Source organism: Perca flavescens, chromosome 12 (assembly GCF_004354835.1).
Source record: "Perca flavescens isolate YP-PL-M2 chromosome 12, PFLA_1.0, whole genome shotgun sequence".
Taxonomy (NCBI): domain Eukaryota; kingdom Metazoa; phylum Chordata; class Actinopteri; order Perciformes; family Percidae; genus Perca; species Perca flavescens.
In genome coordinates this window covers 34,695,936-34,711,609 of record NC_041342.1, presented here as the reverse complement: position 1 = coordinate 34,711,609, position 15,674 = coordinate 34,695,936, and the positions used below count along the sequence as shown (strand labels likewise).

General features: G+C 40.1%; 1 gene segment (V, D, J or C); it reads left to right on the top strand.

Moving 5' to 3' along the window:
• Positions 1 to 7,145: 7,145 nt before the first annotated feature.
• Positions 7,146 to 7,734, top strand: LOC114565604 (T cell receptor alpha variable 18-like; the record flags this gene model as incomplete). The annotated part of the segment is given in 2 exon segments: positions 7,146 to 7,345; positions 7,436 to 7,734. Coding segments are annotated over 2 exon segments (417 nt in total), but the record flags the coding sequence as incomplete, so codon positions are not given.
• Between the last annotated feature and the right edge of the window lie 7,940 nt (positions 7,735 to 15,674).

Genomic DNA, 15,674 nt, shown 5'->3' with positions numbered 1-15,674 from the left:
ATCATGCAGTCCAGCATCAATTTACAGAGAGAGTCAGGGAGGAGCTGAGCGGTTACTGAACTATAGAAGAGAGAGGAACTTCTATATTCAACAGAGATCAATACACAAACCATCAACATTACCTTTATTCAACATGCTGTCACTGCAGCATTGTGTGTTTTCTCTGATGTTTCTCTCCATTCTAACAGGTATGTTAGATTATACAGCATGAACAAGTTTCTGAGTATCTGAATGTGAATAATTTTTTCATGAAATAACAGCTATCTCTTCCTTTAGGTATCAGCTGTGAAGAACTCACTCCAGTAGAGTCAGAAAAGAACAGTGTAGAAGGCAGCTCTGTTACTCTGTCCTACAGATACTCCAAACAAGCTGGATATAATGATTATTTCTACTGGTATCGACAATATCCAGGAAAACCACCAGAGTTTCTCATCTTTCTTGTGGGAACACAAAATGCTGCAAACTCTGGACTGTCTGCTTCAGTGAGCGCGAGTGAGGATAAAACCAAAATAGACCTGCAGATCTCCTCAGCTAAGGTGTCTGACTCTGCTGTGTACTACTGTGCTGTGAGGCCCACAGTGACAGGAAACACCAAAACTCTGTACAAAAACCTTTGGAGCAAAGACAACACAATACTCCCCAATATCCACCAGAGGGAGTCACACACTGTTAAACTTTAAGACAATCACACAACATCTCAACCAACATCAGAAACATCTACAAAATGTCTTCTTTCTCTTCACTGCTGTTTTATCTTTTCACCTTTCAGCAAAAGGTTATTCTCTGGCCCCACCACGCTGGAAAGTCACGCAACCCAAAAGGCATAACCGTATACTGGAGGAAAGTGTTGGGTGTGACGAAAGCTGATATCTCGGAGGCCCGTGGTGTTAAAGGAGCTTACCAGTAACCTTTTAACAGGTCCAGCTTTGTCACATATGTGGCGGAGCCTACACAGTCTATGCAATCGTCCATCCTGGGGAGCGGAAATGAATGAATGAATGGGTTTGGTAACTGATTTTACTTTTCGGTAATCGTTACAAAAACGAGAGGTATTGTCAGGTTTCAGAACCAAAACACAGGGTGAGCTCCACGCACTAGTACTGGGAACAGCTAATCCATGCTCAACCAGATAACTCACCTCCTGCTGCATCATAGCCTTTTTGTCAGATTTACTGTATATGCATTTTGCTTAATAGGGTTGTGGCCCTCCAAGTCAATGTCATGGTACGGGACAGATGTTTTGACTAGGATGGTCAGAGAACAGGTTATCCTCAATCAACTGTATAATATCCGCACAGGCCGAATCAAACAAATGAGACAAAAAAGCCTCCAAGCAGGGGCGGATTGGCCATCGGGAATACCGGGAACAATCCCGATCGGCCGGTCCATTTCAGGCCGAACCGGCCGGTGGTCAATAAGTTTTACGCGACCGGCCTGGCCGGCCATTCAGCTGCAGCGGAGCGCTGTGTGTGTCTGTGTGTGTGTGTTTCAGACCGGGCCGAACCAATACTTTCAATCTTGAGGGGGGATACGAGCGGCCCCTTCTAACTTGGACTGATTCTCGTTTTTCCTGACATCCGATTGGCTCAAACTTAAGTAAAAAGAGTTTACTTTCAGTCAGGTTTGGATTTGGTGATGTGAGGTAGGACAGTTTTAGGTTTTTAGGAGTTTTAGGCCTGTATTTCTGTACAGTTGTTTCTGTCTCCAAATTTTTGCTTTGATAAGCTAATTGTTTTTATTTTCTATTGTTGCACACATACACTCTCAGGAGGAGAGAGGAAGAGGAGGAGCAGCAGGAGGAGAGAGGAGGAGGAGCAGCAAGCAACATTAGAAAAAAACATTAATATTAAGAATGTTAGGCCTATATATTTTTATCTTCGTATCCGCCGAGCGGGACGTACTACGTCACTTCCGGAGTTTTCCGCGGATTCGTTTAAACGTTATTATGGTTCATAACTTACTGGAACAAAACTGAGCAACGTGTTGTTGCTGGTGACACAATCACTGACTGTATACAGTATATGTATATTGAAGTGATACTGACCACTGACTGTATATATGTATATTGAAGTGATACTGATCACTGACTGTATATATGTATATTGAAGTGATACTGACCACTGACTGTATATATGTATATTGTAGTGATACTGACCACTGACTGTATATATGTATATTGAAGTGATACTGACCACTGACTGTATATATGTATATTGAAGTGATACTGACCACTGACTGTATATATGTATATTGAAGCGATCCTGGCGTTAAAGACCAGCTGATCGCTGCCCGATTCTTTGAAATGAATGGCCACATTGCATTGTGGGATAGGCCTATCGGCTTTGAATGCGTCCTGCTCGGATCATATCGTAATGTTCTGTATTAGCCTATACTGTAATATTTTACCGGTAATAAATAAAAATAATATTATTAAAGTAAAGAAATGAATACAATGATAACATCTAAATAAATGTTGATAGATGTAGCATTATAGTTTAAAAAATATAAATCAACAAAAAAGCAATCCAGCTTAACTGGCCGAAATATATATACCGAAATAATAACATAAAAAGAAATACATATAAACCATGATAATATCTCGTGAATAATGTTGATTAAAACAGCGGTTATTGGGCTAAAAATACCAATAACTGTCACCGATTTCGAGTTAAGGGGCGGGGGGGCGTGTTTTTTTCTTTCGTCGATATCCGACGGTGAGGGAATAACATGAATGTCTATCTGACGGACCCCCTCGTCGAAAAATAACACCAAGGGTACCCCTATTTGGGTGAAACTTGACGCCAGGGTCCTTGACCATGCGTCATACATTTGACGAGTAGGGAGTGAGACTGTGTTGGAAATAACAGTCATCTCTTCCTTTAGGTGTCAGCTGTAAAGAACTCACTCCAGCTGAGAAAGAAGAGAACAGTTTCAAAGGCAGTTATGTTACTCTGGCCTACAGATACTCCAAACAAGCAACTGGTGGCAATGAGTTTTACTGGTATCAACAACATCCAGGAAAACCACCAGAGTTCATCATCTCTCTTTGCGCCTCACGTTTTTTCTCTCTTTATGCCTTGCATTTTCCTCTAGGTCCCATGACATGGTGCTCTTTGGACGCTTTTATATAGACCTTAGTGGTCCCCTAATACTGTATGTGAAGTCTCTTTTATATAGACCTTAGTGGTCCCCTAATACTGTATCTGAAGTCTCTTTTATATAGACCTTAGTGGTCCCCTAATACTGTATCTGAAGTCTCTTTTATATAGACCATAGTGGTCCCCTAATACTGTATCTGAAGTCTCTTTTCTATAGGCCTTAGTGGTCCTCTAATACTGTATCTGAAGTCTCTTTTATATAGACCTTAGTGGTCCCCTAATACTGTATCTGAAGTCTCTTTTATATAGACCTTAGTGGTCCCCTAATACTGTATCTGAAGTCTCTTTTATATAGACCTTAGTGGTCCCCTAATACTGTATCTGAAGTCTCTTTTATATAGACCATAGTGGTCCCCTAATACTGTATCTGAAGTCTCTTTTATATAGACCTTAGTGGTCCCCTAATACTGTATCTGAAGTCTCTTTCCCGAAATTCAGCCTTGGTGCAGAATTCCAGCCACTAGAGCCAGTCCCACGATGAGCTTTGCTTAGGATGTGCCATTTCTGTCTGTAGCTATTGAGGAGGAGAGAGGGGGGGGCAAGGTGGAGAATGGGGGTGTGGCCTTGACCAACTGCCATTTTGGTCGTCTCTCTCTCATGGGTGGGCTAAATTCTCTTGGCGGGCAAAGCAGAGAAAGTGGAGGTAACCTTGCTCCTTATGACCTCATAAGGAGAAGATTCCAGATTCCATCGGCCCATCTGAGCTTTCATTTTCACGCAGGCTGGGGGAACTCATATTAATGTTAAAAAAGCACATAAAGTGAAATTTTCATGCCATGGGACCTTTAATGCCTCAAAAAAATCTCTTACTAATATTTTCATCATTTTATAGCAATAAGAGCTACAGACTTACTGTCTTTTTTAATGATGAATCCACCAACTGAGGGCCCTATCTTGCACCCGGCGCAGCCACAATGTCCACTAGATGGAGGCACACACTGATAAACTTCAATATTTTTGATGATTTAGTCTAGAATCACATATTAGGAGTGTAACAGAGAGAAGTGAAAATACAGAGCTACGAGGAGACTGAGACATTCAGGGAGGAGCTGAGCTGTTACTGAACTATAGAAGAGAGAGGAACTTCTATATTCAACAGAGATCAATACACAAACCATCAACATTACCTTTATTCAACATGCTGTCACTGCAGCATTGTGTCTTTTCTCTGATGTTTCTTTCCATTCTAACAGGTATGTTAGATTATGCAGCATGCAACCTTTTTCCAATAACATCTGAATGTGAATTATTTGAGTATTGTACAACATGAAATAACAGTTATCTTTTCCTTTAGGAGTCAGCTCTGAAGAACTCACTCCAGTCGAGAAAGAAGAGAACAGTTTAGAAGGCAGCTCTGTTATTCTGTCCTACACGTACTCCAAAAAAGCAACTGGTAGTGATGAATTTTACTGGTATCGACAATATCCAGGAAAACCACCAGAGTTCATCATCTCTCATTTAGGAACAGGAACAACAATGAAAAGTCCAATCCCTGGACTGACGATTGAAGTGGAGGACAAAGTAATCCAGATGAATATCTCCTCTGCTGAAGTAAAAGACTCTGCTGTGTACTACTGTACTGTGAAGCCCACAGTGACAGGAAACACCAAAACTCTGTACAAAAACCTTTGGAGCAAAGACAACACAATACTCCACAACGGCCACTAGAGGGAGTCACACACTGTACCAGAACAATCACAAAGTGTTCAGAGTTCCTCAACAGATGATGAAAAGGAAGGACCAATGATGTGAAGGCCCAGATCCATCAGAGTATCAATACTCTTCCTCTCTCTCCTCCCCTCTCACTGTAGACATGAAACACTGGCTGACTAACATCCAGATTCTGACTCTCTGGCTAGGTAACTATTTAACAAAGTTCAATACAAAAACCATCAACATTACCTTTATTCAACATGCTGTCACAGCAGCATTGTGTGTTTTCGCTGCTATTTCTTTCCATACTCACAGGTATGTTAAATTATACAGCATCAGAGGGCGACATTCTCAAGTAGGAGGTGCACTACTTCTGCACTGTGTTCAACCATTCAGTCAATAATAAGTGCTGCTGTGAAGAGAACAATTCTCAGACTGAATGTTGAACATCAGCTAGTTTCTCCTGTTGATTTAAACCTTGTTGTAGAGATGGAGCATTGTCTGTGGATTATTCTTGCTGCTCTTTTCTTTGGTAAGATACAAAGATCAACATGGTTTTATTATTTTTTAAAGTTTAATTTAAACTGCAGATCAGAACAGAAATCTCTGAACAGTTGAATTTTTTTCTGTCCAGAGTAACATTGTACAGTTGACATTTTCCACTGTCTTCTCCTCTCACCCTCATGAACAATGTTAGTCTAATGGCTTCATTTTCTCTACTTTTTCAGGAATAATAGCTGGAAACAACATTTTTCCTGTAGACGTTGAAGTCAGTAAAAGAGAAGGAGAATCTGTCACACTCACATGTAACTATGAGACAACGATTAGTGATCCTGACCTTTACTGGTACAGACATCATTCTGACCTTCAGGCACCTCAGTTTATACTCTGGAAAGGAGCTATTACTGGTGAATATATCCCAGATAATCGGTATGAATCCAAAACACCAGGGAAAACAACTGAACTGACCATAAAGAGACTAACCCTGGCAGACACAGGTCTCTACTACTGTGCTCTAGAAACACAGTGATACAAAGTGTAGAAGAGGCTGTACAAAAACCTGAACACGGATATCTGACTACTCTTCAAAGAGGAGGGAAGTGGTATTCAAACCACAGCTTCATATCAGATGGACTCTGATTATTCCAGTTTTATCAGAGTCCCTGTGGTTACAGCTGCTAATGTAACACTGTGGGAGGATTCACATGAGCAGCAAATCCACATCAATGACAAACCAACTGTATGATGGTTCAAAAACAAGACACCATGACAACAAATAAATGGACACTGACTTACCTAGTAAATCCTCTTCATACCCTGTGGGCCATTAGGCCACAATGTTAACATTTCCCATAGACTTTAATGGGAAATCTTCTGGAAATGACTTAACATAGCTCAAAACAACCCCTCTTTGTGGCCATGCTGTATCGCCATACTTTAATGTAGAAAAATAATTAAAAGTTTAAACCGAAGACAATACTTTGGCCTTTATTGGGCTGAATGGGCATTCTGATATCAAGGACAGTTTCTACCAAATCACAGGTTATGTATTGTCCCACTTTCACACTGTTTCAGATTTTCCAATCTGTGTGTATGGGACGGAATGTTGAGAGCCAGAGTGGAGGACAGTGGGGGGAGCTGTAGTACGATTCTCTGATATTTTTCCACACAAATTGCTCTCTCCTCTACAGTTTTCCCTCTTCATACATCATGGTTAGTCAAAATGTAGGAAATGTTGTGCCAGTCACAGACATGTAACTATGAAATCCACCGGACTTAAACTTTTGGTTGTGTTCATACCAACTGCTGATAGAAACAATGAAAATAGATAGGCCACAATGAGCTCCTTCCATGTTGATCTGCATCCCAAATAGACACTGAAACACTAATAAAACTGAAAGCACTGGTTGTTTATATTCCATAACATCATAATTCACAGAAGAACTCAGTAGAATCACATTTTTACCACTGAAGATTTTACTGACTTAAGAATTTCATGAAAACAGAAGCTTCCCCAACAACTCCACCATCTTTGAATTTGACCTCAAAGGCTCCAGAGGACCGAAAGATACTAAACTGTCACTTTACATTCAAGAGACATTCTGAAAAAGATAAAAAACGTAACATGTCGAAATGTTAAGTCTCAGTTTACTTTAAAACTTTCTAGAAAGAAATATTAAACAGCATGTACAGGTTCACTACAATTACTACATTTTATACGTTCAAGAAAGTGAATCTGCACCAGCTGTAAAACAGGAACCATGTCAGCTGAAAACTACAAAGATCACTTCATACAAGACAAGTTACACTAAGAAAGGAGAGAGGCACAACATGTGTTAGGTGTAAAGTAGTCAGTAGGGGGAATAACCCAGGGCTGTGATCAGGTTCCTCCTTCTAATCCACCACCTTAGTGTTGATGAAGACTAAACAGAGAGATCACAGCCTTCTTTATACTTGCTGTAGCTCAGAGTTACTCCACACTGCAGATATGAAGCCTCTGTTCATCTCAGTGTTGCTGGCTGCTATGAGCCTTGGTATGAACACAACTCTGTTTCTTTGATATCAATCCAACATTGATATGATTCTTTAACAGCACACTGATTCTGTTTGTTGCTGTTTTACAGAATGCAGAGCACAAAAAGACAATGTGCTGCAACCAGAAGGAGATGTGACTGGTACTGAAGGACAGGCAGTATCACTTGGCTGTCTATATAACAGTAGTTCATCTAATGATTATCTCTTCTGGTACAAACAGGATGGAAACAACAGCCCCAAATTCATTCTCAGCCGCTTTAAGGTTGGAACGGGGGAAACGGTGGACAAGGAGAAATTTTCATCCACACTGAATTCCAGCATAAGATCAGTTCCTCTGAAGATCCAGAAACTTCAGCTGTCTGACTCTGCTGTGTACTACTGTGCTCTGCAGCCCACAGTGACAGGAAACACCAAAACTCTGTACAAAAACCTTTGGAGCAAAGACAACACAATACTCCACAATATCCACCAGAGGGAGTCACACACTGTTAAACTACAGTTTAGTTTTTGAGACTGGATTATTTTCACTAATAAAACACAGTTGTGTTGAAGACTTGAAGAAATGAAACTAATTCAACATCTGAGTCTCCTCCTACTGACTGCAGAGGTGGCTTCATCACAGAGAACTGTTTGATTCCAGCTGTGAACATCAGACCAAACAACTCACAAAACTTATTCATCCTCAACATTCAAAAACAGCATTTCACCTCTGCAGACATGGAAACACTCACTGTAATTCTGTTCTGCTTCACTCTCATAGGTACTTATGTTTTTGATAAATCCTGAAATACAAAGACATTTTCAAAGTTTTACAGATCCAGTTCAGGTTTTAGATGGAGTTCAAAGTTACACATTTAAAAAATACACAAACCATAACATTATCTTTATTCAACATGCTGTCACTGCAGCATTGTGTGTTTTCTCTGCTGTTTCTAGTTATTTAAAAGGTTTGTTAGATTCTACGTTAAGGAAAAGTTTGACTCCGATGTTTTCTGAATGTAGAACATTTGTTGAAGCTTTTACAACTTAAAACATGAAATAACAGAGTTATCTCTTCCTTAAGGTGTCAGCTGTGAGGAACTCAACCCCGTCGAGACAGAAAAGAACAGTTTAGAAGGCAGCTCTGTTACTCTGTCCTACACATACTCCAAACAAGCAACTGGTGATGATTATTTCTTCTGGTATCGACAATATCCAGGAAAACCACCAGAGTTCATAATATTCATCTCAGGCATGAACATTACAAAAAAAGCTGAGTCTCTGTCATTGAACACAAGGTTCTCTACAAAACTGTCTGAAGAAAAGTATCGTGTGGATCTTCAGATCTCCTCTGCTGCAGTGAGAGACTCTGCTCTGTACTACTGTGCTGTGAGGCCCACAGTGACATCAAACCCACAGTCTCTGTACAAAAACACAAGCTGACACACTGACGAGCTGCTGGAAGACTTTTTTCTACACTGTTGTACTGAACTTTGTACCTCCACTAGAGGGAGACATTATCAAGTAGGAGGTGCACTACTTCTGCACTGTGTTCAACCATTCAGTCAATAATAAGTGCTGCTGTGAAGAGAACAATTCTCAGACTGAATGTTGAACATCAGCTAGTTTCTCCTGTTGATTTAAACCTTGTTGTAGAGATGGAACATTGGCTGTGGATCATTCTTGCTGCTCTTTTCTTTGGTAAGATACAATGAACAACATGTTTCTTCTCTCGTTAATTTTCACAAGTAACTGACAAAAAAGCAAAACTGATAATTTTTGTTGGCTTCTAATGCCTTCTTAATAACTATTATTATTAATATTATTATTATTATTATTATATATAATAATTATTTGGTATATTCTGATATCAGACAGCAGTCAGTGAAAATCTGTGTCTGAATCACTGGCTAGGTAAATCTTTAAAACTACTGATTGTTCTTCTTTAATCAATAATCTTTATTGATTCATCTCATCTTCTGCATATGCTCTTCTTCCATAGAGTGTAAAGGAGAAGACAGAGTGATCCAGCCAACAGGATATGTCATTACTACTGAAGGAGAGACAGTTACTATTGCCTGTACATTTGAGACAACTAGAGCAAGTCCCTATTTGTTCTGGTACAAACAAGAAGTCAATGATTTCCCAAAGTACTGAAGCTTTTCTCAAAAACAGAAGGGAATGCTCCAAATTTCCAGAAGGACAGATTTGATGCTACAATCAACAAGACATCAGTTCCTCTGAAGATCCAGAATCTTCAGCTGTCTGACTCTACTGTGTACTACTGTGCTGTGAGGCTCACAGTGAAATGAAACACCAAAACACTGTACAAAAACCTTTGGAGCAAAGACAACACAATACTCCACAACATCCACTAGAGGGAGTCACACACTGTTAAACTTCAATCAAAATATAGTCTAGAATCACTTTAAGGTGAGACTCGGGGAGGAGCTGAGCTGTTACTGAACTAAAGAAGCGAGAGGAACTTCTATATTCAACCGAGTTCAATTCACAAACCATCAACATTACTTTTATTCAACATGATATCACTGCAGCATTGTGTGTTTTCTCTGATGTTTCTTTCCATCCTCACAGGTATGTTATATTATGCACCATGAACAAGTTTGATTCCAATAACATCTAAATTGGTATCATTCATTGAGTCTCATACAACATGAATTAACAACATGATCTTTTCCTTTAGGTATCAGTTGTGATGAACTTACTCCAGTAGAGAAAGAAGAGAACAGTTTAGAAGGCAGCTCTGTTACTCTGTCCTACAGATACTCCAAACAAGCAACTGTTGCTGATCGATTCTTTTGGTATCAACAACATCCAGGAAAACCACCAGAGTTCCTCATCTTTCACTTGGGAACACGAAATGAAACAAAATCTGGACTGTCTGTTCATGTAAGTGAGGATAAAACCAACATTATTCTTCAGATCTCCTCTGCTGCAGTGACAGACTCTGCTGTGTACTACTGTGCTGTGCAGCCCACAGTGACAGGAAACAGCAAAACTCTGTACAAAAACCTTTGGAGCAAAGATAACACAATACTCCACAACATCCACCAGAGGGAGTCATACACTGTTAAACATTGTATAGTATGTAATGATACAGTCTAGATTCTTTGTAGAGGTGGCAATAACAGAAAATGAAGCACTAAATATCAAAGGAAAAGTGTTTTTTTCAACATTAACTGAATATAATGTGTGGGATATTATGTTCATGATCAATACCTCATAACTGATTGTAACAGCAAATCCTCTGACATCCAACAGAGCTCTATTTAAAATCTAGTTAGCATCACAGAATCAGGTCATAGTTTTGTTCTTATCTTTATAAAAGAAGTTTGTGTTTTTCTCTTAAAGGTGAACTATGCCGTTTCTTTAGATTCATTTACCTTAACTGAACAGCTTCAGAGTCATTGGAATGGTTATATGACTTTTTTGCATGTTGAATGGTGGTCATCCGCTTCCCCCTAGCGCCTGTGAGTGTAAAAATCACCCTTGCAACTTTTCAATATGGTTCAGCATCAGCATCAGGAAGCATAGCTTGATATCAGGTCTCGCAATGTAATGAATTGCTTCACGGCACTGCACACATCCAGGAACCGGCTAGCTATAAGGACATGGTAGCGATGGAGTTTTTCACACTATCCATCATAGCTGAGCCGGCAAAAAAGAAGCAGAAAGCTAGGAAAGCATTGTCGGAGGAACAGAGAAAGAGGAAATGGCAGAGTGACCAAGTGAGGAGTCAGACACAAGTAAACATAGGAGCTGACAAATATCAAAAAGCCACAAAACAGCGAAGAAATGGCCAAAAGTGCATAGTGCCCCTTTAAGGCTGATTTATTGTGTTGTAACACAGGGTTCAATCTTAGGCCCCTCATTCTCTGTTTACATGTCTTTGGATGATATTATCTGAGTTTTCCTGATAATCTGTAATTCAACATTAAAGTCGAGTAATAGTGGCCATTGGTTTTTATCATATAAAGTGTTTCTAAAATTGATTAAAGGTGCAATATGTAATATTCTATGTAATACTGGCAGCTAGCGGTTAAAATAGTTAATAGTTGTTACTAGTAGTTACACTACCAATTCAAAATACTGGAGAGTCATTTCCCCCGCCCCCTCCTCCCCAGACTTGAAGTTCACGGGGGTTACCAGACTGAGACCGCAGCATTCACAACAATGTTGCTAGATGCAAGTCTCACATAGCCAGACATTACTCCACAGCACAGCGGAGTAGCTAACGGTAGATGCTAGTCTCACATAGCCAGACATTACTCCACAGCACAGCGGAGTAGCTAACGGTAGATGTTAGTCTCACATAGCCAGACATTACTCCACAGCACAGCGGAGTAGCTAACGGTAGATGCTAGCTATATTGACAGTCATAAAAGCCCATGCTCACGCGGAGCTCTGTAACCAACTGACAGACACACTTTTTTGGCTTAAAATGACAGTATGAACCGCTAAAAACACAACAACCTCACTGTCCTCTCCACACGCCAGTCAGGCACACTTCCTCGGCTTAGAATTACAATACGAAATGCTAAAAATACCACTACCTTGCCGACGGAACACACTTCATTGGCTTAGAATTACGGCAACAATCGCTAAACACACTGCAAACTCACAGTCCTCTCTTCCCGATTTACAGCCCCCCTCTCGTGGCTTAAAATAACTCACCGTTGTCGGCTCCAGCAGCTGAACTACACGTTGTAAACAGCCATGGGCTGCTTGCCTGGTCGTTCGGGTAACGTTAGCAGTTAGCAGGGTTAGCATGGCGGCATTAGCCAGGACCAGTCGGGATCACTTTACTGGCTGTTTTTCAATTGTTTTTGCGAGTAACCAACTCGGGTACTCTAGCTATATAATTCAATGTGAGTACACAAATGTTGAAATGACAAAAAATGCCCATCCCTAGTAGCTGTGATAAATTAGCCTGAAGCTAATGCTAACCTGTTCAGGAGGAAATAAGCTAACTCTGCGTCCTTTTGGGCTCTAAGCTGTCTCCATCTTTCAAATACATCTCTAATATTTACCAGGGTGTTGTTACGTCTCTGGTCACGCAACTGTTAGAAACATGCTGTTTTCTTTTTTATGTCATGTAGAATCTATCTCCGTTGATCCTGTTCGTTTGTTTGCTGCTTTCATGTCATGGCTGTACTACCGTTACAGCTGTAGCGCGCTGGGTTTACGTTTTTACAGGTATATATCTGGCAACCCGGCCTGCCTGTCAAACTGGGCCGTTGATAACAACACACAGATCAAAACATAAACATAAATTCCGTCACGGAATGTAAATTTCCAGAAGAAAAAATACTGACATTAGCATTGTTGTCAGAAAAGATAGTATTTCAGTTTAACATGTTTCCTTAATATCTGATGAGGCATTGGTGTCATTTTTGGATTTATTACAGTACAAATATTACATATTGGACCTTTAAGCCTGAAATTGAGATACATTTTCTCACTCTCACATGTTGATTCTGATTCTCACTAAACTAAGGGAGCCACAAAGTCTGGAACATAATGTGTATGCTGAACAGATAAGGTGCAAGGTAACCCTAACTATGCGGTGGATGGGGGGAATGGCCTCCTGAATGTCCACAGTGTCTTGATTGATTGTTAGCCAAGTGTGTGTGTGCGGTCACTCTGAGGATGTATTTAAGCTCAGTATTCCTGTTGACTCGTTGAAGAGACTTTTTCACTGAGCCTCTGTGCATTTTGTGAAATTGTGTTACTCCTATATTTGCAAATATATAATAAAATAAAAAAAATAAAAACTTGGTTTAGTCTTCAACTGTCTTTATTTGTTTCACTTTTCTATTTCCTAAAATCCACTCCTGCTGCAAAGTAAACTTCCATCACAGTAGTATTTGGAACGACTATGGTAGAGAATAGTACGGAAGCCCGAAAAACCGCGTAGGTTGGTTGGTCAGGGTGGAGGATGGGTCAAACAACACCGGACTTTCACCCAGGAGACCAGGGGAACGTGTCCCCCGTGTCACGTTTCCTAAACCCAACCTTCCCATTGTTGTCCCGCATGTCATGGAAACGTAAGCCCACCCTCAACCTTTTCCTTAACTTAAGGAGCCATGTACATTTCACGGAAATCTTCCGTGGGCCCATCACAGAATGTTTTGTGATTCCTTGAAACTGCCACTGATTTTGAGATAAGGGGCCATGTTCATTTCACAGAATTCTGTCAGATCAGGTTGGTAACTCTTTGTTTAGAAGGATAAATAACAAAATGGTACACAATATTGCCACCAGTGTGTTAACCGGAGAAAGCATACCAGAGAGGTGAAGATACAGATCTAAGAGGAGACCGAGACATTCAGGGAGGAGCTGAGCTGTTACTGAACTATAGAAGAGAGAGGAACTTCTATATTCAACAGAGATCAATACACAAACCATCAACATTAACTTTATTCAACATGCTGTCACTGCAGCATTTTGTGTTTTATATGGTGTTTCTCATTATTCTAACAAGTTTGTTAGATTCTGCATTGAGGAAATCTTTAATTTCAATATTTTATATATTTGTTCAATTGAATCAATGAGTTTTATAAAATGCAATGAGAAATTATCTCTTCCTTTAGGTGTCAGCTGTGAAGAACGCACTCCAGTCGAGACAGAAAAGAGCAGTTTAGAAGACAGCTCTGTTACTCTGTCCTACAGATAATCCAAACAAGCTAAATATGATGATTATTTCTTCTGGTATCAACAACATCCAGGAAAACCACCAGAGTTCCTCATCTCTCATTTAGGAACAGGAGGAATATTGACAAGTCCAATTGCTGGACTAAAGATTGAAGTGGAGTACAAACAAATGAAAATGAACATCTCCTCAGCTAACGTGTCTGACTCCGCTGTGTACTACTGTGCTGTGAAGCCCACAGTGACAGGAAACACCAAAACTCTGTACAAAAACCTTTTGGAGCAAAGACAACACAATACTCCACAATGTCCACCAGAGGGAGTCAGACACTGTTAAACTTGAATATGACGCAGTCTAGAATCACTTTACCTTAGTAGTGTAACAGAGAGAAGTGAAAATACAGAGCTACGAGGAGACAGAGAGACTCAGGGAGGAGCTGAGCTGTTACTGAACTATAGAAGAGAGAGGAACTTCTATATTCAACAGAGATCAATACACAAACCATCATCATTACCTTTATTCAACATGCTGTCACTGCAGCATTGTGTGTTTTATCTGATGTTTGTTTCCATCCTCACAGGTATGTTAGATTATACAGCTTGAAAAGTATATAATAACATCTAAGTCTTTTACAACATGAAATAATAGTTATCTCTTCCTTTAGGTGTCAGCTGTGAAGAACTCACTCCAGTTGAGACAGAAGAGAACAGTTTAGAAGGCAGCTCTGTTACTCTGTCCTGTACATACTCCAAAGGTTCTGCTGATCAATTCTTCTGGTATCGACAATATTCAGGAAAGCCACCAGAGTTCCTCATCTCTCATCTGGAATCAGGAAAAATAATGCAAACTACAAACTCTGGACTGTCTGTTTCCGTAAGTGAGGATAAAACCAAAATGATTCTCCAGATCTCCTCTGCTGCAGTGACAGACTCTGCTCTGTACTACTGTGCTGTGAGGCCCACAGTGACAGTAAACCCACAGTCTCTGTACAAAAACACAAGCTGACACACTGACAAGCTGCTGGAAGACTTTTTTCTACACTGTTGTACTGAGCCTTGTACCTCCACTAGAGGGAGACATTATCAAGTAGGAGGTGCACTACTTCTGCACTGTGTTCAACCATTCAGTCAATAATAAGTGCTGCTGTGAAGAGAACAATTCTCAGACTGAATGTTGAACATCAGCTAGTTTCTCCTGTTGATTTAAACCTTGTTGTAGAGATGAAACATTGGCTGTGGATTATTCTTGCTGCTCTTTTCTTTGGTAAGATACAAAGAACAACATGGTTTTATTATTTTCTAAAGATTTATTTAAACTGCAGTTCAGATCAGAAATCTGTGAACAGTTGAGCTGTTTCTGTCCAGAGTAACATTGTACAGTTGACATTTTCCACTGTCTTCTCCTCTCAGCCTCATGAACAAGGTTAGTCTGATGGCTTAATTTTCTCTACTTTTTTCAGGAATAATAGCGGGAAACAAAATTTTTACTGTAGACGTTGAAGTCAGTAAAAGAGATGGAGAATCTGATGTGAATATGAGACAACAGATAGTGATCCTGACCTTCACTGGTACAGACATCATTCTGACCTTCAGGCACCTCAGTTCATACTCTGGAAAGGAGCTATTATTGGTGAATATATCCCAGATAAGCGGTATGAATCCAAAACATCAGTGAAA